A 24,113-nucleotide genomic window follows, 5' to 3' on the forward strand; every position below is an offset into this window, starting at 1 on the left:
CATGTGTATCTGTATATCACATATTATATTACTTTGATGTAGAATATACACTAAATATAAATACATCTGCTTCTTCAGAACACCAGGTTAGATGATGTGATTAAAGAGAAATAGAATTAAAGCATACTTCAATTCCTTTAAAAAAAATCAATATTCTGAGAAATGCCTTTTTGTGAATGCTGAAAGTAATAGGATTCAAATAATTAAAATAATTTTAAGGTGGATTTTTAAAAAGTAATTATAGGGATCCCTGGGTGGCGCAGCGGTTTGGCGCCTGCCTTTGGCCCAGGGCGCGATCCTGGAGACCCGGGATCGAGTCCCACATCGGGCTCCCGGTGCATGGAGCCTGCTTCTCCCTCTGCCTGTGTCTCTGCCTCTCTCTCTCTCTCTCTCTCTCTCTCTCTCTGTGACTATCATAAATAAATAAAAAAATTAAAAAAAAAATTAAAAAAAAAAAAATAAAAAATAAAAAAAAATAAAAAGTAATTATAGAAAAAGAAATATAACTAGAAATATAACTAAAGTCAGGTCTATACAATGTATGCATACAAATAAATATAGAAGGAGAAATGGAATCACTAAAGACAGTGATTTTTTTTTTCTGTTAACAGAAAACTGCTGGAAGGGTCAGAAGAAACACTTGGAGCATTGTCATTAGCCTCTGAAACCATTGAGAAATGCTCCCAGGTAAGTAGTCTCCAGATAGGACCTTTAAGTTATGGGACAGATAAAAACTATTAAAACAAAATTTGGGATCCCTGGGTGGCGCAGCGGTTTGGCGCCTGCCTTTGGCCCAGGGCGCGATCCTGGAGACCTGGGATCGAATCCCACGTCGGGCTCCCTGTGCATGGAGCCTGCTTCTCCCTCTGCCTGTGTCTCTGCCTCTCTCTCTCTCTCTCTCTCTGTATGACTATCATAAATTAAAAATAAATACATAAATAAATAAAATAAAACAAAATTTAAGACAATTGAATTCCATGACATTTCCCAATGCTTCATATACTAAAATTTAATACATTAAAGCATTCAGAATATTTTCAGAACTTGCAAGTATGGCATTTACAGAATAAAATACATAATATGAAGTTTTTAGACAGCAGCAAAAAAAAAAAAAAAAAAAAAACAGTCATCCAAACACAGAAGTCTAACTTACTACCTAATCCAAAATGCACATGGATAAAGAATTTCACCTATAAGTTGTTTCCATTTTTAATCATTTGCAGTTTATTTAATTTGACATCTACTGGAATTCCTTGGTTACCTCATTAGCATCTCTGGATTGACCTTTAAGCCTGGTACTGGAGCATATATTTTTAGTTCCCCATAATATACATACTTGTGTGGCTACCAGTGATTGTTCCTCGTCCCTATGAAAACCACTAAAAGTAATATTGCTGTTCCTTTTTCAAAGACAGAGACTTGACATTAAGAACTTTATATGGGGAATATCAGAAAAATAAAGAGGCAACCAAGCAAGCTACTCCTTACATCTATGGCAATAAAATAAGCATATCTGGAAGGCAAATAAAACACTGTCTGAGATGAAAGAATCCTTCCTAAAAATACTAGAGACATGTTTTGGGTGGTGCTTTGACAAGTTATCAAAGAAGCCAATTTTTAGGGTCTACTTTATTTCTTTTCCAAGTTCAGATGTAGGGCTTTTACCAGAACTCAGAGACACTAGATCATGGAACATTTGTAGTGGAAAGGACTTTAGCAATCATCTGATTCAAGTCCCTCATGTAGAGATGAAGCCCTTGAGATGGAGAAAGCTTCCACATCCTTAACATCCTCCTGCCAGGACGGCAGGGCCAAGACTAAAATCCAAATACGTACCAATAACTAGATGAATACCATTGCCTCTAAATTGTCCTATCTCGCTATTTTGAACCACCTTTCCCTTAAAATAGTATGCACCCACTAACACTTCCAAACTGAGTAATCCAGCACCTTTGCTATTGTAGTTGTGTTTTTCAAAGGTAATAGTGGGATCTCCTTTTAAGTGGAAAATCCTGGGATGAAGGGATCCTGGGCATGAAGTTCTGCGTGGGAGCCTGCCTGTAGGAGGTGTCCATGCTCATGCTCAGTCTTCATCTTGCACTGGCATTCCTTCACTAGCATCACCACCTTGACCACAGGGACAAAGCCGGTGCAGTTCAGCTGCAAGTGCATCGTGGTGAACTTGGCAGGTGAGCAGTGGGAGCAGAAGGTGTGGGGGTGCTGTGCAGCTCCAGGAAAACGAACAGACCCACATTTCCCAAAGCAAAGATTGTTCTGTACAACTACTTTTTCACAGTCTTCATGGGTGATCGTCTAAGAGGCAAACACATCTCCATTAAGTTATCTTGAGTCATTTCACTGACACACATGATGCAGAAGCTATCGACTGTAAGTCTGAAGATAATTCAGACTAAAATTTCAAAACCTTTCCAATTTTGGATATTTTACAATATCCAAGGGATGGTTAATCTATAAGGGCATAAGGGCACCTCAATTAAATTTCTTTTGTTCAGTAGATAAATAAATTAGCCTTTAAGAAATCCTTAAGTTAATAAGAAAATATTTTATATCTTAAATACCAAACTTTAAGAAATTTGATCTAATTACGTGTTACCGGTTGAAAAAATTCTAATGCCTAACTTCCTATTTAAGTAATGCGCCTTATCATTCGACGTCTCACAGTGCATTATGCATAATAGACTTTCCATACACGTTTGTTCAACTGTTCATAGAATAGATTAGAACATCAAGATGAATTCTATTCTATTTTGAGATCTATGAAGCTGCTTGGGGCAAAGTTATAGCACATATGCCTGCAAATCATCATGCATCACCTCACCTTTGCCCCTCCCATACCCCCTCACCTAGCTTTATGTGCCCTTCAAGATATATGAGTCAAACACTTTAATTTTAATTTAACTAGCAATAGAATTCAACATAAGAGTTTCAAAGGAAATTCAATTGCACGATTCTTGGGAGCAATTTTCTAATTGCACATGGCCAACAGCGCAGTCATTATTATTTGATAATGGACTTATTGCTACATATCCTTGCCTTTTCAGGCAGCATACTTAACTGCCTTACACAGTCAATTACCTTATAATACTGCCTGCTTAATTGGGTAGCATTATTGGACTGTAAAATTTTACTCTCCCCTGCGTTGCTTTCGGTTCAGTATCTTCGTGTTTAAGGACCTGATGCAGTTTCTCGGTTTAATTTAACATTTGGAGCGCAGGGCTTGCCAGGACTGATGGGAGGAAGTGGATAGTAGAATGCCCCTTTGTCTTAAAATGGTGCTGAATCCATCATAATAACCACAAATCAGCCAACGGGACATGAAGTAGGAGGTGTTTCCAAGAGGAAAAAATGTGATTTCACACTGATATCATTTTTTGAAAGCTTATGAGAAAATAAATTAAATTAAATCATTTTTTGCTGCGGTAATGTTAGAAATGATGTAGCAACTTCTGTCAGACGGCCTATGAAGTAGTTGGGTAGGAAATACAGGGATTAAGGCCAAGATACATATGTATGCGGCTGTTTGGGGAGGAGTCCCATGTATCTCACCTTATCTACAGGTAGAGCCAACCTGCTCATCGACATCCCAATAGAGGGTAGAGGAATAGCTAGAGAGAAGTTCTGGTTATTGCTCTAGGTTCCCACTCTTCCTTACTGAAGGCACAGTCTCACCTATCCCTCCGGATAGAACCCCTCCAACATAAAAATAAGTAAAACCCCATAAAACAAAGTTCTGTGCCATCACTAATCTGGGTTATTAATCTGGGCAGTACCATCATATCATTCTTACAGCATTTCCAGAACACCAAGAAACAAGGGCAAGTTAGACGGAAATTTGGGGAGTATGATCATCCTTGGCAAATGTTATAATGAGTGCCCAAGGACCAAATTTGGGAGTTAGGTGAGACTCGGGGTCCTGGCAGCCCCTCCCTTACCCTCCACCTGTCGCAGTTGTCCACCCCTTTCCTGATCCCCTCTCCCTCCAGAACAGATACCTGGCCGAAGGGCACTGTCCTACAGGTCTCCTGATGCACTTCATGGCTTTTGATGGGCAGGATGATCCCCTGAGAAGCTGGACTCATTCTGAACATGAAGTGGTGCCAGAATTTCTTGGCCTCTTCCCGAAGAGGAGATTTCTCCATTTGCATCCCATCTTTTGGCTGAGTGAGGGCATGGGTCCCAGGTGGGAAGTGCTCACTGACCAAGTCCTGGGATGGGTGCAAGTTTCGCTCAGGCTTCTTCCAGAGCCTGCCAAACCTGGACAACATCTTCTCTCTCTGCCTCTGGCCTTCTCCTGCACCTACGAGGTGTGGCACCGCAACAAAAAGATCTGGCTTCTCCTCAGCTTCCTCGTGGTTGCCAATGGGGAGTTCCCTGCGATTCCTTTCTAGGATCACAGGGGAAACAGAGCTCTGAGTTTGTCGGCCATCCCTCTGCTGTGCAGCCTTCCCTAGAGGCAGGAGCACCAGCAGCAGAAGTAAGACCAGACACATGCTGTCAGGGGGGCCCAAGCTTCTTTCAGATCCACAGATGGTGAGGCCTAAAGGAAAGAAAGGCTCATTCTCTGCAGGAATGCAAACAAGGAGATCCTATATATAGATACCTGCCTTGTGGGATGGAAAGGCAGGTGGTCAGTAGCCAGGCAGAGTAAACACATTTATTGTTTGCTTGAATTATGTAGTGCTAATGGTGTCATGCCTTCACTTGAGTTTTGTGTATTTTAGAAGGCCCCAGTGAAAGCCTGGGACCCAGGGGGTGATTAGCTGGCACTTTATCGTCTGAGATTTACAGAGCAGTATTTGAGAAAACAACACATTCTTTTCCTGGATTTCCCATCAGTTATTAGAAGAAGGACCAGAGTCAACAAACATTTGTCATGCATCTGCTTTGTATTGGGATAGAAAAGACAAGATAGGTTTTTATGACAGAAGAATATCAGATAAAAATTAAAGGCATACATTTAGTAAAAGCTCAGGCCATTAGGCTCTAAGTGCACACACACACACCCACACAACCACACACACAGGCAGCCATATATCAAAGATAAAAGCAAGGAAAAGGAAGAACTAGAATGTTAACTTTGTTGAGCAGAGAACTCTCCTTCTTACTTAGATGTGGTTGGGGTTGTTGATTTTTGTATGGAAACAGAATAAAGGGAATACGTTCTCCTTTTCCACACAAGGAAACTCACAATTCCCAAATAAATCTTCTTCCTTTAAGAATCAAATACTCGATGCTAAATTTCACAACTGGTCGGCCATCAGATAAACTCTTTCAATTGTTCACAAATTTCTCAACAGGATCCTCAGTAATAGATCGCTCATCAGTCTTCAGTGAAGATGGGGAAATGTCTCCCTCAAGCCACCCTATTGGTTTTTTTCTTTCTCTAAACAAAGAGCCAGACTTGAGAACGTGGATTCTAAGAATCAGATTTGATAGCTCAGGGCCTGAAACTGGCTGGTCAGTTCTTCACCTTACAGAATCCACATCGTCTTCTTTATTCCACAATAATTGATCCAGGTTAAATTAAGACGGAAACAAACATGCATCTTCAGGAATCAAAAGAAAATTTATTAGATGACAAGACTATCATTCAAAAATGTTATAAATCATGCAAGGGTGTGAGAAAGAAACAGCTCCACAAAATTGAAACCCCAGAATTGAATCCAATTGACCCTCCACACCATTTAAATAGTATTTCCACTGGAAATCAATCCCATACTTGCTTATATTTCTTCTCTTTTATTTTTTATTTTTCTTCTCTTTTAATATAGTTATCATATAAAAATATATATAGTTGTCATATTCTTTGCTTTTAGTAACACACATAATCCTGGAACATTGTCGCATTTCCATTCTGATCAAGCTTTCTTTCCAAGAATTGACCCATTGTAATCTTTTTTCCAGACATTTGTGTTCTTTTTAATAGTCATGCCTGATTTCTGTGACATAAAGCCTGAAATAAGTTCCTTTATTAACAATAATAAACTATTTTTAAATGGACCATCATTTTCCAGAATTCTTTCAGAAGAAACATCTTTTGCCTGTACCAAATATCCATGGGACCTGGGCTAATATGAATCAAGATATACTTGATCCATACCAAATGAGCATTAGTATTTGCCATTTCTTTTAAAGTATTTTTTAAAGTTGACTTCTATTTGAATTTTTTGATTGCCGCTAACTATCCAATGAAATAGGCTGTCCAGAGCTGGCCACTCTGCCCTGATTATAAATATGGCCTGGAGACCATCTATGTTTCCCAATTTCTTTTAAGCCTTACTTTACAATGGCTGTAGTCCCATTGCCATCAATCACAGTGTCTAGTATTCCTCCAAGCCAAAGGCTGTCCTAGAGATTCTACTCAGGATCTCAGGTTGCCCTGCACAAAGGATACATTCAAATAATTTCCGTTGAATTAAAATTTGTGATAGACTCACTTTGTGGGCAAAACATCATGGTAGATACTAGAAGATGATAGAAAGTGATAAGAGCTTGGCTCCTGCCCTCAAGCAGGTTTTATAGTCTAACGGTATTGTATATTTTGTAATTGAATTATATTAGCCATATGGATCTTAGTTATCCATCTTTAATCTTCCCGTAGCCCTAAACTCTCTTTCTTCTGATACTAATTTTGGTGTTTGATCATTTAAAAGTGACTCAAGCAGGGGCACCTGGGTGGCTCATTCAGTTCAGGGTCTGCCTGCAGCTCAGATTATGATCCTGGGATCCTGGGATCGAGTCCCACGTTGGGCCCCCTGCTCAGTGGGGAGTCTGCTTCTCCACCTCCCTCTGCCCCTTCCCCCTGGCTCGTGTTCTCTCTCTATATATATCTCTCACTTTCAAATAAATAAATAAAACCTCAAAAAATAAATAAAAATTACTCATACAGAATTTGCTTTTCTGTTCTGTCATTCCTGTTGAGAAAATGTACCAATATGTTGAAGGATAAAGTTAGCAAAGTAAAGCCTTCTGTGATGAGAACATAAGTCTGTTTTCACCCCCTGTCTCTCACAGCTAAGGGCGGATGCCATTCACCTTTCACCACTGTGTCCTTTCATTAAATCTAAAACTATGTATGTGGTACATATGGTTTACTCTTAAGTTTGCAGCTTTTAACAAAAATATGCTGCTTCTGGGCAGCCCGGGAGGCTCAGCAGTTTAGCGCCGCCTTCAGCCCAGGGCCTGATCCTGGAGACCTGGGATCGAGTCACGCATCGGGCTCCCTGCATGGAGCCTGCTTCTCCCTCTGCCTGTGTCTCTGCCTCTCTCTCTCTCTCTCTCTATGTGGGTCTCTCATGAATAAATGAATAAAATCTTTTTTTTTAAAGGAATTTTCGATTTCCTGAAAAATTGGAAGACTTTAAAAAAATATGCTGCTTCTGTGGGTCTACAGTGACACAGGCATCTAGTTACCTCCCTGGTTTGGATGAAGCCAAATGGAGCAAGGTGGGGGGGTGTCTCCAGACTCAGCAGGGAGCAGTAGTGTGGAGAGGGCACCGCAGATGGTTGGTGTACTTAGTACCAAATGCCAGAGTGAGAGGCAGGCCTGCGCTGACACAAGCCCCAACCTGCTAAGTGCACTTCCTGGGACAACCTCAGGCCTGCATGAGAACCAGAGGACCTAACGCCGTCATTCATTCATTCTCACTTAACAACCCATGCTCGGCCTCATCTGAACTCTGCTTTCAACTTGACCTGGTTTCCCGGACACTGCAGTGCCTTCAGGGTCGGGTGAAGCTGCCACTGTTCCCGAGAAAAGACAGCAGCCACATTTTTCCATCCCTCTCTTAGACTCTCAGGAGGGAGCCGTAAAATGTCCAGTGCTCTCAGAGGGGAAACAAAGAAGCTAAGTCTGCAAACCCCAGGCCTACAACAAGAGGTGAGAGGTAGTGTCAGGGTGGAGGTGGAGGTAAATTGGGAGGCAAAGAAGGGAATTTCGGTGAATGGATTTGCGAGTGAAATCTGCATGCCACTGCTTCCTAGCTACCTCTCCTCCCCAAATATGGAAATGCAATAGAGTTGTATGGAGTTGAATTATTTTAAAAGAACTCAAAAGGAAGCAGAATCTTCTGTTTTCCTCCCAAAGAATAAGGAATAAGGAAAATTAGGGTAAGCGATTTTCCCCTTAAACATTTTATCTTTATTTGGTTTTAGTAAATTATTCAAAGCATAGCATCCTCATCACTCCCGTCCCTGCCACTTTCTACAGAACCAGCACATTGGAAGAACCGGTTCCCCAAAGCTGCTCCGCTTATTGGGCTCGCTGCTCCGCTCATTCATAAAGCTTACGTTTGAGTGCCAGCTCCGCACGTGGGCCCAGAGGTACAAGGGTGAAGCTGTCCTTGCCCAGGCCCACTGGAATTTGCAGTTGATAGGGGGAGACTAGTTTACTGAGGATAAGTTATGCAAGAAAACCTTGGCAGGCGCCTTTCCTGTACCGATCTAGGACTTTCAAGTAGATCCAAATTCCAAAGGTACAGTGGACTGTCACGCTGTGTTTGTGTTAATTTTAATTTTAGTCAATAAATAGGTGTTGAGGGGTGCCTGGGTGGCTCAGCTGGTTAAACATCTGACTCTTAATTTCAGTTCAGGTCATGATCTCAGGGCCCTCAGATTGAGCTCAGTGTGGAGCTGGCTTAAGATTTGCTTTCTCCCTCTCCTTCTGCCCCTCACCCCCTCCCACCCCCTCCCTATTCTCTTTCTCTCTCTCCTAAACAAACAAAGGTGCTGAATATAAGGATGTGCAATAAATGCAATAATTTTCTTTCATTTTTTAAAAAGATTTTATTTATTCATGAGAGACACAGAGAGAGATAGAGAGGCAGAGACACAAGCAGAGAGAAAAGCAGGGGAGCCCGATGCAGGACTCAATTCCAGGACCCTGGGGTCACGCCCTGAGCCAAAGGCAGACACTCAACCACTGAGCCACCCGGGTACCCCTTTCTTTCACTTTTGATTATGTGATGAATATTTGCAGTAACAAACCTCAAGGCGAAGTATATAATTAAAGTATATAATTAAATAATAACAGTATATAATTAAAGGTAAATCTTCCTGTGACTTCCCAGGCTTCCTGTCTTGCCATGGAGGCAACCACTGATAGCAACTTATATCAAGCTTATATTCAAGCTTTAAAAATTGTCACCTGTTACAGGCTGAAATGTGTTCCCCCCAAAATTCACATGTTACAGACTCAACTCTCTAGTCCCTCAGAATATGACCATATTTGAAGAGAAGGCTTTGAGAAGAAAAGATGAAGGTAGAATGAAGCCATTAGGGTGGACCCCAATCCAGTAAGACGGGTGTCCTCATGAGAAAAAGAGATGAAGACAGAGACGCAGAAGAGAGACAATGTGGAGACATCAGGAGGCATGGAAATCTGCCCGCCAAGGAGAGAACTCCCAGAAGGAAACCCAGATTTCGAACTTCCAGCCTCCAGAAAAGTGAGAAGAAAAATTACTGTCGGTTAAGCCACCCCCTCTGGGTCATTTCATTATGGTCCCCATAGCAAACTCCTACATCCCTCCCTCAAAGAGAACAAAACATGGAGCCAATAGAAAAGGACGTATATCAAGTGGTGTAGCATGGCTCAAAAATTCTTTTTTTTTTTTTAATTTTTTTTTATTTATTTATGATAGTCACAGAGAGAGAGAGGCAGAGGCACAGGCAGAGGGAGAAGCAGGCTCCATGCACCGGGAGCCCGATGTGGGATTCGATCCCGGGTCTCCAGGATGGCACCCTGGGCCAAAGACAGGCGCCAAACCGCTGCGCCACCCAGGGATCCCTCAAAAATTCTTTTTTCACTTTAAGGCACTGATCACCAAGTTACTTTTTAGGGTCAGATTACTCCATTTCCAGTGTCAATGACCCACTCTGTGCCCCAATCGCTCCCCTACCATGGAGAAACTGGGGATATACCCATCACCGTGCGCACCCGTCATATACGATGTGACTAAGCAGCTACTCACCCTGGTTGGTAGCGAGGGCTCCTGTAAATCTAAAAGAAGACTAGGGCCACAGAGGCGACATTGCCGTGTGCCCCACCTCCCGCTGCCCACCTGTCCCCACCGCCCACGGCCTCCCCACCACCCAGGTGCGGGCACTGATGCTGAGCCTCTGCCGGGCGCCTCTTCCCCACCCGTAACATTTACCTCGATCACATCTCATTCTGCAGAGGGCTGCTCTCGGGGAGAGTAATGTCAGTGGAAGTAACTGGACTGGAAGCCAGAATACCCTTATCTGATTCCCGACTCTGCCTTCCAGCTTGTAAGCTACAAGATTTCGGGGGCTCCAGGGCCCTAAACCTCTCCAGGGACAATCCCGCCTGCCCTGCTTTCCACCTCCAGCTCATTGCCCTTCTTTGTACCCATAATTCTGCCCTCACCCTGAGCGATGTCAGTGTCCACACGGATGGGTCTAACTGGTCATCAGCATGACATGACACCCCATTCAGAACCCTAACCCAGATCTGATGACCCCAGTGTTCCCCCTGGCCTCTCCATCCCCCTGACACTTCAACTCCTATGGTGGTTTGTTTGTTTTTTTTTCTAATTTAAATTCAATCTGCTAACATGTAGTATAATACCCAGTCTCATCCCATCAAGTGGCCTCCTCAGTGCCGGTCACCCAGCTACCCCATCCCCCGCCCACCTCCCCTTCCACAACCCTTTGGTTCCCAGAGTTAGGGGTCTCTCATGGTTCTTATCAGGAATGGCTACCCCTCCAGGTGGTGGACTTCTCATTCCACTCTCCCACGACCGTATTCTGTGGCTTCCCTTCTGTACGGCGGCTCCCTGCTTTCCCCGTTACCCTCATAACAGGCCCATCACGGTTCTAGCGAAGTGATGATTGTGTGTGAACATTTGTGTAACATCTATCTCCACTGGAGATTTTATTTTTTTTATTTTTTATTTATTTTTTATTTATTTATTTTTTGTTTTATTTTATTTTTATTTTTTTTCCACTGGAGATTTTAAAGCCCATGGAAGTAAGGCTGTGTCTTCTGGAATCACCATCTCAGGCCTTAGAAGGTAAAATAACCATCCTAGTTCTTTCTGTGTGGTAGATGTTCAAAAAATTGGTTTTAAAAATGACTGTCTCTAGGCTCTCCTTCTCCTCCCATCCAGGTTGGATTCAGGGCCCATCGCTTCACACTTGTGGAATCTTCCCGACTCCCTTGCCCCTTTGTACTTCTCTAACACCCAACTGGTGAAGTTCCAACCGAACTTCAAGCCGTCACCTCCCCTGGGCCACGTCCAGGTTGCAGAATGCTGGCAGGGAGGACAATGAAGTGACAAATATTGGTTCCTTATAAAGTAACTACCCCCCTTCCTAACTGAACCCTCAGTTCTGCCCAGCAGTCTTTCTCCTATTACTCTCATCAACTCTGTCTCCATTCCTCTGTGGATTTTTAAAAAATCTTCTCTAAGTATCTCCAGCCTTAGGCCCTTCTACCTCTTCTATCGTCTTCAGTAGATGATCTCCTCCCTTCTTCCACAGAGGAAGATGGAAGTGGGCAGAAGGGTGAGTTCCCTCCCACTTGACCGTCACCCAGCATTGATTCGTTTCTCCTTCCCACTCTGCTCTTGGATTCTACCCTTTCCAACCTACCATAGTGAATATCACTCCCCCATCAACCTTCTACTCCACTGGCTGCCTCCCACTAGCATTTCTACAATCTTACTTATTTTGAATCTTTTAAATATGTCTCTTGATTTCTTGTAAGTTTTCAGGTTTCACACTCTGGCATTGTCTTCTGCCTTGGAAAGAACTGCTCAATCTCCATGTTCTCACAACCCCCTGCCAGGTCAACCCCCTGTAGGCAGACTTTTGCTTCAGGGCTTCCTTAAATAATCCTTCCCAGGATCACCCATGCTTCCTCATAGCTGTTGCAAATCTCTGCAACATTGAACTCAGCTCTCACAAATTTGGTCCTCAACAAAATGGAGAAAAAGTCACCTGGGTGGCTCAATAGTTGAGTGTCTGGCCTTTGGCTCAGGTCATGATCCCGGGGTCCTGGGATCAAGTCTCACAATAGGCTCTCTCCAGCAGGGAGCCTGCTTCTCCGTCTGCCTGTGTCTCTGCCTCTCTCTGTATCTCTCATGAATAAATAAATAAAATCTTTTAAAAAATGGAGAAAAGGAGATCAGAGTAGGCAAAACAGCTATGAAAATCCTGAAGCTTTAAGCTAGAAGAGCAGAATTGCCATCCGGCCAGCTCCCTGGGGAGTGGAGGATTTACGAGGAGCTGTCTCACCCAGAACACCAGAGTTTCTTTGGGTTTCTGGAAGCCAGGTCTCTTTGTTACTTGGCCATTTAGCGATTCCCCAGACTTGGTTTAATTTGAGTGCATATGTGTCCTCCTAAACCAAGGAGAGAAGGCTCCCCAGAGGCTGGGTCTGTGCTTGCTAGAGATGGCATTGTCAGCAGCTGAAAACAGTTTTTTTTTTTTTTTTTTTAAGATTTTATTTATTTATTAGAGAGCGAGAGAGAGGAACAGACACAGGCAGAGGGAGAAGCAGGCTTCCACACAGGGAGCCCGACGTGGGATTCAATCTGGGTCTCCAGGATCACACCGAGGCTGAAGCAGCACTAAACCGCTGAGCCACCCGGGCTGCTCCCAGGGAGTTTTGTTAAATGCATTTATCTGTGTCTTTTCTGTTCCTGATCTCTTGCTTGACACTTAGGAGGTTAATGAATGCTTTAACTTACTGAATCCAATAAAAATGTGGACAGAAACCTCTGACGTGGGGCCCTATTGAGCTTTACTTTCTGAGAGCTATCTCTCTGTCCTGGAGAACTTACCCTTAATTCTCTGTGTTCAGACTCTATTTTAAAATCAAATTTCCACGGAATCTGGGAAGACTCAGAATAAACCTTTCTTTATTGCCTGGCTGCAGCCTCAGAGTAGGTCTTTGAACTTTGTCATACCAGCCACAGTTCCTAGGCGAGACTCTCCTGGAGAATAATTATACTCCTAGAAAAGGTAGCTCCTGCCAGAGGACTCTATCGGCATTAGGTGACTTGTGCAGCTTGTAAATTGTTTTCCTCCGGTTGGAAGATGGAGGTGGTGTATCACCAACAGAAATGAGTGTAGGGGGCATCTGTCTGAAAACCATTTCCCTACTGGCTACCTTGCCAGTTTCTGCTTATACAATGCAGGCAGCTTGGGGGAACCATATTGTCCCTATAAGCTCATAACACATGGACAAATGATTAAAAACACATGGAAAACAGTTCCACAGCTAAGCTAAAATTCAGATGGGAATGGAAAATCAACTTGCAAAGCTTTTCAACTGACTCGGGGCCAAATGTAGGACAGAATGCAAGGAGAAGTTGCCAAAAGAGAGGGAAGTTGAAGGAAAAAAAGCAACTCGCGGATAGGAAACCTAAAACAATGACACCTTGTATTGACAACCCTTTCCTAAGACTCTCCAAGAGTGGGCACCAAAATCAACTCTGGAAATATTAAGTCCTTCATTTCGTGAACGATTTTGGACAGATTTATATTCTCTACCCTCCATAAATAAAGGTTGGCTTGACTATCTTGGCAACACCTATGCAGAAACATAATGTTAAGTATCTGTAACATAAATATGAAAATATTACACATTTTTCCTTTTCCCTTGGAGGTGTGGGAATTAAGTAACAAGGTGACACGAGACAAACTGTGAAAAATCATGACAATAAAATGCAAAAGCAAAGCAGAACTTTCCAGTAAGACTCGCCTTCTGATGTGAACCTGACCCCAGGCCCCAAGGAGGCCATCCAGCCAGGCAGGCCTTGGTCAGATTTGCAAAAGTTCAATTCTTGGTTCAAATCTGAAACTCTAAGAAGCTCGTTATTTGAGACTAATCACTAAAATGACCCAAGGATTCTGGTGGGTAGGAAATACACAGGCACAGAGATTTCCTGTGAGCCAGATTTTGCTGTTTTTTTCCTGTCTTTTCACTTCTGGCCTGAATCCTTGCTGACTCCTATACAACCTGAACTATATTTCTCTCCATTTAGTACCATTTAATTCTTCACGTGTTCATCTGGGGGCATGATGGATCCTCAGTACGTGGCACAAGTATATTCCTTAAATACTGAATTTCTAAAGGAGGTTTTCAAAACATGGCTCCGTGAGGAGCCATTCTGAGAAAGAATGATCTCTCAAGTCCTTAGCAACAAACAATTCTTTCTGTCATGTGAAAAACCATCTGCTAGCATGTCTCTCTTCATAATGAGATTTGTGTATCATAGATCATGTCTGAAATGAGGACATATTGGGGTTTTAAAAAGGGCTTCCTTGGTCATCTGGATTTCTCCAAAAACTGGAAACATTTCCATGATCAACACAAATGTCCTAACATGTGGGAATGTTCTCACTTGTCATACGGAACTTTAAAATCTCAACTCTCCCACCCCCAGACCTTCCTTCCCTGTTTACTGGTGAGCACAGGGACTGTTTAAAATTGTCACTCTCTTGGGGCGCCTGGGTGGCTCAGTCAGTTAAGCATCTTTCTTTGGCTCAGGTCATGATCTTGGGATCCTGGGATCGAGCCCTGCCTTCAGTGTGGAGTCTGCTCGTCTCTCTCCCTCTGCCTCTTCCCCCGCTCTTCCCTCCTTCCTCTCCTCCCAGTCGACCTCCTCATGCTCTCTCTCTCAAATAAATAGATCTTAAAAAAAAAAAAAATTGTCCCTCTCTTCCAGTACTTTGCATCTCTCTCTCTCTTTCTGTCTCACACACACTCACACAACAACTTTTAAGAAGGTATCTTTTACTGAGTACCTACTATGTTCCAGGCATATTCTTTATAGTTTCACATCTAATTTTCACAACAATTTTTCCAGAAGTTAACTGTTATCCCCATAGATGAGAAACCTAAGCTTAAAGAATTTAAAATACATAATGAGTTAATGGTGGCATCATGATATAAACCCACCATGCTTCTCTCCTGTCAGCTTGCTTTCTGATGTGTAGCTATTAAAATGGTGCATATATTATTTTATATTCTGTTGTTTTAAAACAACATTACGTGATAAAATTACCACTTTAATGGAGACAATATAATTTTCCATTAATTTTCCATTCTTCTGTCGTTGGATATTTAAGTCTCACGATTTTACACCAATATCTTACTGCCCAGAAATGAGGATATCGTTATACTAGTTCTTTTTTTGAAAATTTTCCATGTTGTAGAAACTATTGTTTCCTTAAACAGCTTTATTGAAATGCAGTAGACATACAATAAGTATATTTTAAAGTGTATAATTTGGGGCACCTGGGGTTCAGTGGTTGAGCATCTGCCTTTGGCTCCAGTCGTGATCCCAGGGTCTTGGGATTGAGTCCCAGATCCGGCTCCCCACAGGGAGTGTGCTTCTCCCTCTGCCTGTGTCTCTGCCTCTCTGCCTCTCATGAATAAATAAAGATAATCTTAAAAAAATAAAGTATGTATACCTGTGAAAATATTGCCACAGTCAAGAGCATGAATATATCCATCATCCCTAAAAGTTTCCTTTTTCCCTTTTCAATCCTTTCCTCTCTCTTTTCCTGTCCTACTCTCCCGTTCCCAGGTAACACCTGACTTGCTTTCTGTTACCATAGATAAAGTTTGCACTTTCTAGAATTTTCTATAAATAAAGTACATATACATTATGTATTCTTTCTCAGGCTCTTTGACTCAGTCTAATTATTTTAAGAATCATCCACGATGCTGTAGCAATATCTCATTTGTTTTTATTCCTAAATAGATTTCATTGCAAGGATATACTATGATTTGTTTATCCACTCACATGATAATGGACATTTGGTTGTTTATAGTTTAGACTGTTACAAATAAAGTTGCAATGACATTCATGTAAGTCTTTGAATGGAAATATGCGTTCTTTTCTCTAGGGTGAATACCTAGGAATAAAATGGCTGGATCACATGGTAGTTATATGTTTAACTTTTTAAGAAACCACTAAATTGTTTTCCAGATTGGTTGGACTACTTTAGATTTCACCAGTGGTGTATAAGAGTTCTAATTCCTCACCAACACTTGCTAAAGTCAGTCAGTCTTTATACTTTGAGCCATTCTAATAGGTGTGTAATACTCTCTCATTACAGCTTTAATTTATGATTTTTAATAACCAATGATTAATATGTTGACATATTTTCATTTACTTATTTGCCATCTTTGGTGATGTATTGTTCAAAGCTTCTGCCCATTTTAAGAAAACTTATTACTGATTTTTGAGGATCTGTTTTGTGTAATATGGATTTAAGTCTTTTATCACAGAAATGCACAGTAAATATTTTCTTCCAGACTGTGGCCTGTCATTTTCTTAGTAGCTTGATCAAGATGTATTATTCTTTTGTATATATTGTTGACTTTGAATTAATTTTTGCTTAGAATTTTTCTATCTATATTCATGAGGGATATTGGTCTGTAGTGTTCTTATAATATTTTTGTATAGTTTGGTATCAAAGTAACACTGGCCTCAGAATAAATCAGAAAGTATTCTTTTGAGATTTTCTGGGTGTTTGTAGAATTGGCACTATTCCTTCCTTGAATATTTGCAAAATTCAATAGTGAAGCTCTCTGGGACTTGGTAATCTGTGTCCTTTCATTTTTTTCCTGATTGGTCCAGTTAGAGATTTACCAATTTTATCAATATTCTTAAAGAACTAGCTTTTGGTTTCATTGATTTCTACTCTGATATTATGTATATCCTTACTTCTTCTGTCTTTTTTCCCCCTAGTTTTTTTTTTTTTTAATTTTTTATTTATTTATGATAGTCACACAGAGAGAGAGAGAGAGAGGCAGAGACACAGGCAGAGGGAGAAGCAGGCTCCATGCAGGGAGCCCGACGTGGGATTCAATCCCAGGTCTCCAGGATCGCGCCCTGGGCCAAAGGCAGGCGCTAAACTGCTGCACCACCCAGGGATCCCCCCGCCTAGTTTCTTAAGGTGGAAGTTGAAGTTAAAACCTTTCTTCTTTGGAATATAGACATTTAATGCAATAAAATTTCCCTTACATAATTCTTTAAGGGCATCCCACAAACTTTAATATGTTGTTTACATTTTAAAAATATTTTTGCAATTAATTAATTAATTGAGAGAGAACATGAGCAGGGGGAGGGGCAGCGGGAGAGAGAGAGAATCTCAAGCAGATTCCACCCTGAGCACAGGGCCCCATGCAGAGCTGGATCCCACAACCTGGAGATCACAACCTGAGCTGAAATCAAGAGTTGGACATTTAACCTACTGAACTACCTAGGTGCCCCCATGGTTTTCATTTATTAAAAAGTCATCAGACTTTTTAATTTGCCCTTTGATTTCTTCTTTACCCCATGAGTTGAGTAAGTTTATAACTTAGTTTCCAAACGTTAGGGGTTTTCCAGGGATAGCTGTTATAGATTTCTAATTTAACTCCCTTATGATCAGAGAACATACTTTGTATAACTTAAATCCCTTTAAATTTATTGAGACTCATTTTATGTCCCAGAATATAGTTCACCCCAGTAAATGTTCCCTGTGCACTTGAGAAGAATGTCTCCTCTGCTGTTGTTGTGTAGAGTGTTCTAGCAATGTCAGGTTAATTTTTTTTTAAAGATATATTTATTTATTTGTTCATGATAGACACAGAGAGAGAGAGAGAGAGAGAGAGAGAGGCAGAGACAGAGGCAGAGGGAGAATCAGGCTCCATGCCGGGAGCCTGAAGCGGAACTCGATCCTGGAACCCCAGGATTGCGTCCTAGGCCAAAGGCAGACGCTAAACCGCTGAGCCACCCAGGGATCCCCCAATGTCAGGTTAATTTGGTTAACAATGTTCACACTTCTAAATCCTTACTGATTTTCTGCTTACTTGTTCTACCAATTATTGAGAGGGTCTTAATATTTCTAACTATTATTATAGATTTGTTTAATTGTATCAGTTTTTGCTTCATGTATTTCTAAACATTGTTAGTAGATACATATATGTTAGAAGTATTATGTCTTCTGGATGTATTGACTCCTTTAAATTTATAAAATAAACTCCTTCAAACTTGGTTGCTCTAAAATCTACCCCGATATTAATATAGCCACTTCAGCTTTGTTTTGACTGTTTTGGGATGGCATATATTTTTCCTTTTTTTTCCTGTAGACTGAGTTGGGATTGATGGCCTTTGGGAAGCAAAAATACAGATGGGGATAGAAGCAAAAGGTGAACTCTTATTCATTGCTTGGAAAAAGTATTGCGGGTTACCATAAGGCCCTAATGGAAGTGTTGGTTGATTTTTGTTCCTTTCTGTCTTAAGATAAACTAGACTTTATTGCCTAGCAGAATATAAGACCTATAAAAACTGTTCAAAATGAACAGTTATATGTGTAAGTTACGAGGAGGGTATATTCATTTCCTGCATGATCCTGTTCTAAAGACTTGTAGAATTAATTTTAGAAAATCATGGCATTCTGGACATTACACATATCCAGACACACTCTGCCATCAGTAATAGCCCTCTCATGATTAATGGGGAGAAAGGAGGAAGATCAATAAAGCTGTACTGTAAGTTAAACAGTACATCCAATCAACATGCTCTTCCCCTTAACCAACTAGATAAATAAACAAAAACCTGGGTGAGACACCAAGCAAAGACTGGAAAAAGTATCTTGGATGAGTCAGATAAACACACAGCAAATATATCAACCCATTTACAGCTTTCTAAAATAAATTTTTATTTGGCAATTTTTTTTTTTTTTTAATTTTTATTTATTTATGATAGTCACAGAGAGAGAGAGAGAGAGGCGCAGAGACACAGGCAGAGGGAGAAGCAGGCTCCATGCACCGGGAGCCCGACGTGGGATTCGATCCAGGGTCTCCAGGATCGCGCCCTGGGCCAAAGGCAGGCGCCAAACCGCTGCGCCACCCAGGGATCCCTTATTTGGCAATTTTTAATAGCATTTTTATTGAGATATATTTCCTGTAATAGTCACCATTTTGAAGTGCACACTTCAGTGGTTTTTTTAGTGTATTCACTATGTTGTACAACCATCCCCACTGTCTAATTCCAGATCATTTCCCTACCCTCAAAAAGAAACCCTGTAGCCATTGTTAGTTTCAATTTCCCCTCCCCCCACCCCCTGACAACCGCAAATCTGCTTTCTGCCTTTGTAGACTTGCCTGTTTTAGACATTTCATACAAATGGATCATGTACTACGTGGCTTTTCCCGTCCATCCTCTTTTACTTACAATAATGTTGTCAAGCATATGTCAATTTTATCGTACTTATTATTCAAAGATATTTTACTGGAATGTAAGCAGACCATTTGCTCAGAGCAGTAATAATTAGAATATGTAGAATAATTTGAAGATATTCAGCCAACGATTTGGAAGTCTCTATTCAAGTGCTAATCTCTTCCCACTTTAACTCCTAAAGACTTCATTGTCCCGGGACTACAATAAGGATATTAGGTGAGATAGTATCATTGTTCTCTTTTTTATTCCTGTTACTCCAGGAATCTCAAAGACACAGAGACCCATACTTGTGTACCTCTTGTTGCAAAACATTGCTTGTCTTGTTGCAAAAAATCAGGCAGCTAGATTTGAAAACTTTAGTTCCTAACTTGATCTGGAGACAGGAAATTTGGGACAGCTGCTATCTGTAACCGTTTGACCTGATCATAAATACAGGAAGTAATACCAGTTTCTTAATCAGGAGAGAAATATAACAAAAGACAGCCTGAGCTGTTTGTATTGGGGTGTGTTTCCCTTCAATTCTGAAAAGGGATAATGTGATCAATGAATTCCACTGTGACTTCCTCCCTGATAAAAAGTTTCACGCTTAAAAAAAAAAAAAAAACTATTAGAACTTTGCACGTATCCACTATGCTTTTATACTTTTATTTTCCTATCCCATTCACAGTAGTATCTCCAGTATCTAGACTAGGTGAGGGGTTGGCACTGGATATTTAATATTCGTTGAATAAATAGTAGATGGATAGATGGCTGGGTGGCTGGGTAGATGACTAAAAGCCATGTAACTAAAGGCTGATTTAAACAGCAAGGATAAAAAAAAGACATGTTGAGTTTCCTTTTCTATCCCTTCTTACAATGGATAAATATAAAATGTTAACAACTAAAGCAACAGTAGCTCAGAAGTAAAAATAGTTTCATTTTATTAATTTTGTTACAATAGTAGTAGTATTTAAGACAGTACATTTCATAGGTTCCTTTGCTGCCAAAATTAATCAGCACCAGTTCCTCCTGGTTTGAATTATACAAGCCATAGTGTTAATGAAAATATGTGCATGTTCTCTTTGTATTAAAAATAAACAAAAACAGAAATGTAAATAAATGTCACCTGGTTCATTGATACCACACCTTGGAAGGAGATGAAATAATTATCATATGCTTTTATGTTCAGTAAAATATATGCAGTATACATATGAATGTTGTTGTTAAAGGACAAAAATCACAGGATTCTGAAAAGCTACACACTACTTAGCTGGACTGATACCCCTGAAGAGGGGGACGGTTCCTGAGTCAGTATTCAAGTCTGGGGAGAAGAGCTGGGTGGCATGGAAGTCCGTCTTTCTGATGCTCTCCTTTTTAGCTATCATCTGCCCCATCTCTTCCTGCCCAACCCTTCTCACCTCTCTCCCCTCTTCTCTCCCATGATCACCCATTCCCCTTTTACCATTATTCCATTTCCTTCCTTCCTGCTCCCACCAGAACCTGACGGGTGACAGTGACCAACCTAGGTGGAGAGAACCAGGACCATCCTTTACTTTTTTTTTTTTTATTAAAGATTTTATTTTTAAGTAATCTCTACACTCAACATGGTTTTTGAACTCATAACCCTGAGATCAAGAATCAAATTTTCCACGAACTGAGCCAGCCAGGTCCCCCCTTGTCTTTTACTTTTATGATGTTGATCATTTACTTCTTTTCTCCCCTGAAGTCAAAGCCCAATGATGAGAAAGAAACGAAGGTCATGATAAATATTGCTCAGCACCCCAACTTGCCTGAATTTTTCTTTGTATCCTCAGTCAATTACTTGCATTTTACAACCTGATTGATGCTTTTATGATCAGGAACATTTAAAAATATTATTCCAGTATTTCTAGTTGCTACAAAAATCAAAGCATTCTCTCTTTGTGCTAGCATTTGCAATTACACTTAAACATCATTGTTGCAACAAGGTATAATAAAATCTACCATGCTGACCAGGTTCTACTTAACAGTCTTGGATCTGGATTCCCAGCCTTAAATAGTTACTAGAGCTCTGGAGTTCTAGTAGGAGTGGCCCCTGAACTCTTCATTTCTTGAACTTTTACTTTCCCTCCTAGGATATCACTCTTTACATAAACAACTCTTTGCTGCATTACCTGGCATCTCACTTCCCCACGCTGCAGACCCCAGTGGATCAGAAAGGAGTGGAGAGGGTATGGACGGTGGGTTTTTCCATCTTTTGGTTAAATACCAGAGAGTGCTTGTGTCATAGGAAAGACCTGCATGTTGTATCAGTTCAGAGCCTACCTGGAATACCTAAAGGAGCCTCCCAAGTCCAATGTGCCTTTTAAATTTAAGTAAAAGGTAGGCCTGCCTAAACGTTATCCCAACTTTTCTTTGTAATTATTTCTAATCACAAAAATTTTGATAAGTGAGCAGAAATGAAACAAGTTTGTCATGTCTTATATCCAGAAACTGGACTGAATTTCTTCCATTTATTTTCACTTTACTGAATGTGTTATTATAATAAAACCTGCACCAAAGCTTTAGTCTACTTGGTAACCCTGTTTTGACTCTGAAACTACACTGAATTACTCATAAAGCAAGTTCCATTTGGCACAACCGTATTTTTCAGTGATTATGAAAAGAGGAAAAATTGAGCAAATGCTTCAGAAATAAATTTCTAATTTCCTGTAATTAAATCTTGATTTCCGAAGGGAGTTCCTGTAAAGCTGCAACATGCTTCACTGGTAGAAAAAAAAAAATGTTTCATTCGGCCGATATTATAAATTAATAAGGGATCTTTACGTTAGAGAATCAGGTAAGCATGCCATTTCTATAAATATTAGAGATTTAAGGGCTCAAAATTGTATCAAAATCCGTTCTGAGAATATAGGTTTTCAAGGGCTCTGCTTTCAGTATGATTTTTCTTTGTTCATCAACACAGTTCATTGAGACCCTTCAGAGGAAGCAGTATTTCTCTTCCATGTGTTAACCATCACTCATATCTACTCTATAATAAACGTCCTTGCAAAATGCTAGTCGGTACCCTATACGTAAATGAAAGAGAATTCACATTACTTCAAATTTCTCATGAATCTGGAAGGCAGGGGGAAACTTAATGATTAACTCTGGGATGGTATGATGCCAACATTTTTATTGGAAAAAAGAGATCTGTCTCTTGAGGGATAGGTTGACCCCTGAAGGACAGGTAGCCTCAGAATTCTTACCTGAACTAGAGCTTTGCAAATGAGCTTCTATCTACAAGATTTTCTTATCTAAAGCTTTGCTCTTCTACCACAGAGCATTCTCCTTTCTATCCACAAGCCTCTTATCTCAGGTTTCACATTCGAAAGGGCTCCAAAAGGACAATGCAACACTTTGCAGTTCCACAGTGATTTAACGAGCCCGTAGGGTTGGCTTTACTCCGGTGGAAGTGGTAGAAGCAGCTGCAGCACAGATTTCAGAGTGGATTCGCTTGAGGTCTTGGGACAAAACAATCCAGGGACCATGGACTTGGTACTGACTCAGATATGGAGTGCGGTCAGGGTGAGAGTATCCCAGAATAAGCTAATCTTGTACCATATAAGACTGTAGGCATTTATTTCGGAAGGTGTTGAGATCTAAGCATTGTACCTCTTCCTGAAAGAAATATTCATTGATCCATCTTCCTGGAACTATTCTTCAAGGTTTCTTTTTTACTAGATAGAATCACTCCTATACTATGAAAAAAGAAATGTACCAAGTCAGCCATGACACCTTATTTTCTATTGAACAATATGTACAAATCTCGTAAATAAATAGGTGAGAGATCCCAAGTGGGCACCTGTAATACAGGCCAGTTACATCTGGAGTTTCCTGGAGCACACGTAATTGTGAGGTTTGCCCTTCCTACAGTCCTGCACTTGCCATTTCCCTTGTCTTTGAGCCAAAACACAGTCCTTGCCATGCTTTAAACGTTGAGGGGGCCCTTTCCTCCAGTTGGTGAAGGTGACAGGTTCCCCGCCAATCCACTCCCAGTGGCCAGCATGCACTTGGTCATTCAAACCTAAGGTGAATCAAAGAATGTGCCAATATTACATTTATGCTCAGATATCGTTATCACTCTATTGCTCTAAGCTCAGTAACCACAAATACAGGCCTACATTTTAAAACACAGAAAAAGGCCTGGGAATCCTAAAATGCAGTTAAGAGCATATGGCTTTGAGGGGTACCTGGATGGCTCAGTCAGTTAAGCACCTGCCTTTAGCTTGTGTCATGATCTTGGGGTCCCTCTCCTTCTGCCCCTCCCCTCCACACGTTCATTCTCTCTTTCTCTCTCAAATAAATAAAGTCTTAAAAAATTAAAATCCAAAAAATTTTAAAAAGAAAGAACATATGGCTTGGAGTCAGGCAGATCCAAATCCAAATCCTAGATCTATAACTGACTAGTTGGGCAACTTTTGGCAGGTCACTTAACCACTCTAAATTTTCATTTCCTCATCTAAGAAATGGGAATAAAAATAGTTTATCAAGGGCTGTTTTAAGTATTAAATAAGATAATTTAAGTAGTATGTAAGATAAAGTTGGTGGCATACATACATGTTTAGTACACAGTAATTATTATTCACATTATTCTACAGTCAGAACTCCTACCCCAGGGAAACAGGTACACTTTTGTCTATTGTTCTTTCTTGCTATTTAACTGTCTTGGTTTTCATATTTGAAAGTAGCTTAACTAGGTATTATTTTTAGTCTGGAACGTAAGATTTTTCAGCCTGCTAAAATTCCAACAAAAAAGCAGCTTTTCTCAACTTGCCTCTCTATTCCCACTGGCAATTTTACAAATTACACTTCAGTGTTGCAAAGCTTTTGTCATTTTTCTTAAAGGAATAGTCCTCCTCCTCACTTTCCTTAATAGTAGAAATAAAG

General features: G+C 40.7%; 2 protein-coding genes across 5 annotated transcripts in view; both read right to left on the bottom strand.

The window, feature by feature from the left end:
• Positions 1-1,287: 1,287 nt before the first annotated feature.
• CER1 (cerberus 1, DAN family BMP antagonist) lies at positions 1,288-4,511 on the bottom strand. The gene is made up of 2 exons (XM_038551618.1): positions 4,014-4,511; positions 1,288-2,313 (listed from the first exon to the last, which is right to left on the bottom strand). The coding sequence occupies exons 1-2, from the start codon at positions 4,509-4,511 to the stop codon at positions 1,999-2,001; spliced, it is 813 nt and encodes a 270-aa protein (XP_038407546.1). The 3' UTR covers positions 1,288-1,998.
• A 15,611-nt stretch (positions 4,512-20,122) lies between these two features.
• FREM1 (FRAS1 related extracellular matrix 1) overlaps positions 20,123-24,113 on the bottom strand; it is a 164,745-nt gene continuing 160,754 nt past the window's right edge. For all 4 annotated transcript variants that reach the window (XM_038552420.1, XM_038552419.1, XM_038552421.1 and 1 more), the window contains one exon: positions 20,123-23,250. In XM_038552420.1, the coding sequence (XP_038408348.1) occupies positions 23,045-23,250 (206 nt within the window). In that variant the 3' untranslated portion in view covers positions 20,123-23,044. The remainder of the gene's footprint in view (positions 23,251-24,113) is intronic.

The sequence above is a fragment of the Canis lupus genome, chromosome 11 (genome assembly GCF_011100685.1).
Source record: "Canis lupus familiaris isolate Mischka breed German Shepherd chromosome 11, alternate assembly UU_Cfam_GSD_1.0, whole genome shotgun sequence".
Classification (NCBI taxonomy): Eukaryota; Metazoa; Chordata; class Mammalia; order Carnivora; family Canidae; genus Canis; species Canis lupus.

What these genes read in the sequence shown, in the direction of transcription:
- CER1 (XM_038551618.1), bottom strand. Translation starts at nt 4,511, where the DNA reads ATGTGTCTGGTCTTACTTCTGCTGCTGGTGCTCCTGCCTCTAGGGAAG. An exon ending in GGACAGTGCCCTTCGGCCAG is followed by an intron (nt 2,314 to 4,013) that starts GTATCTGTTCTG and finishes TTTGCCTCTTAG; the next exon opens with ACGATCACCCATGAAGACTG.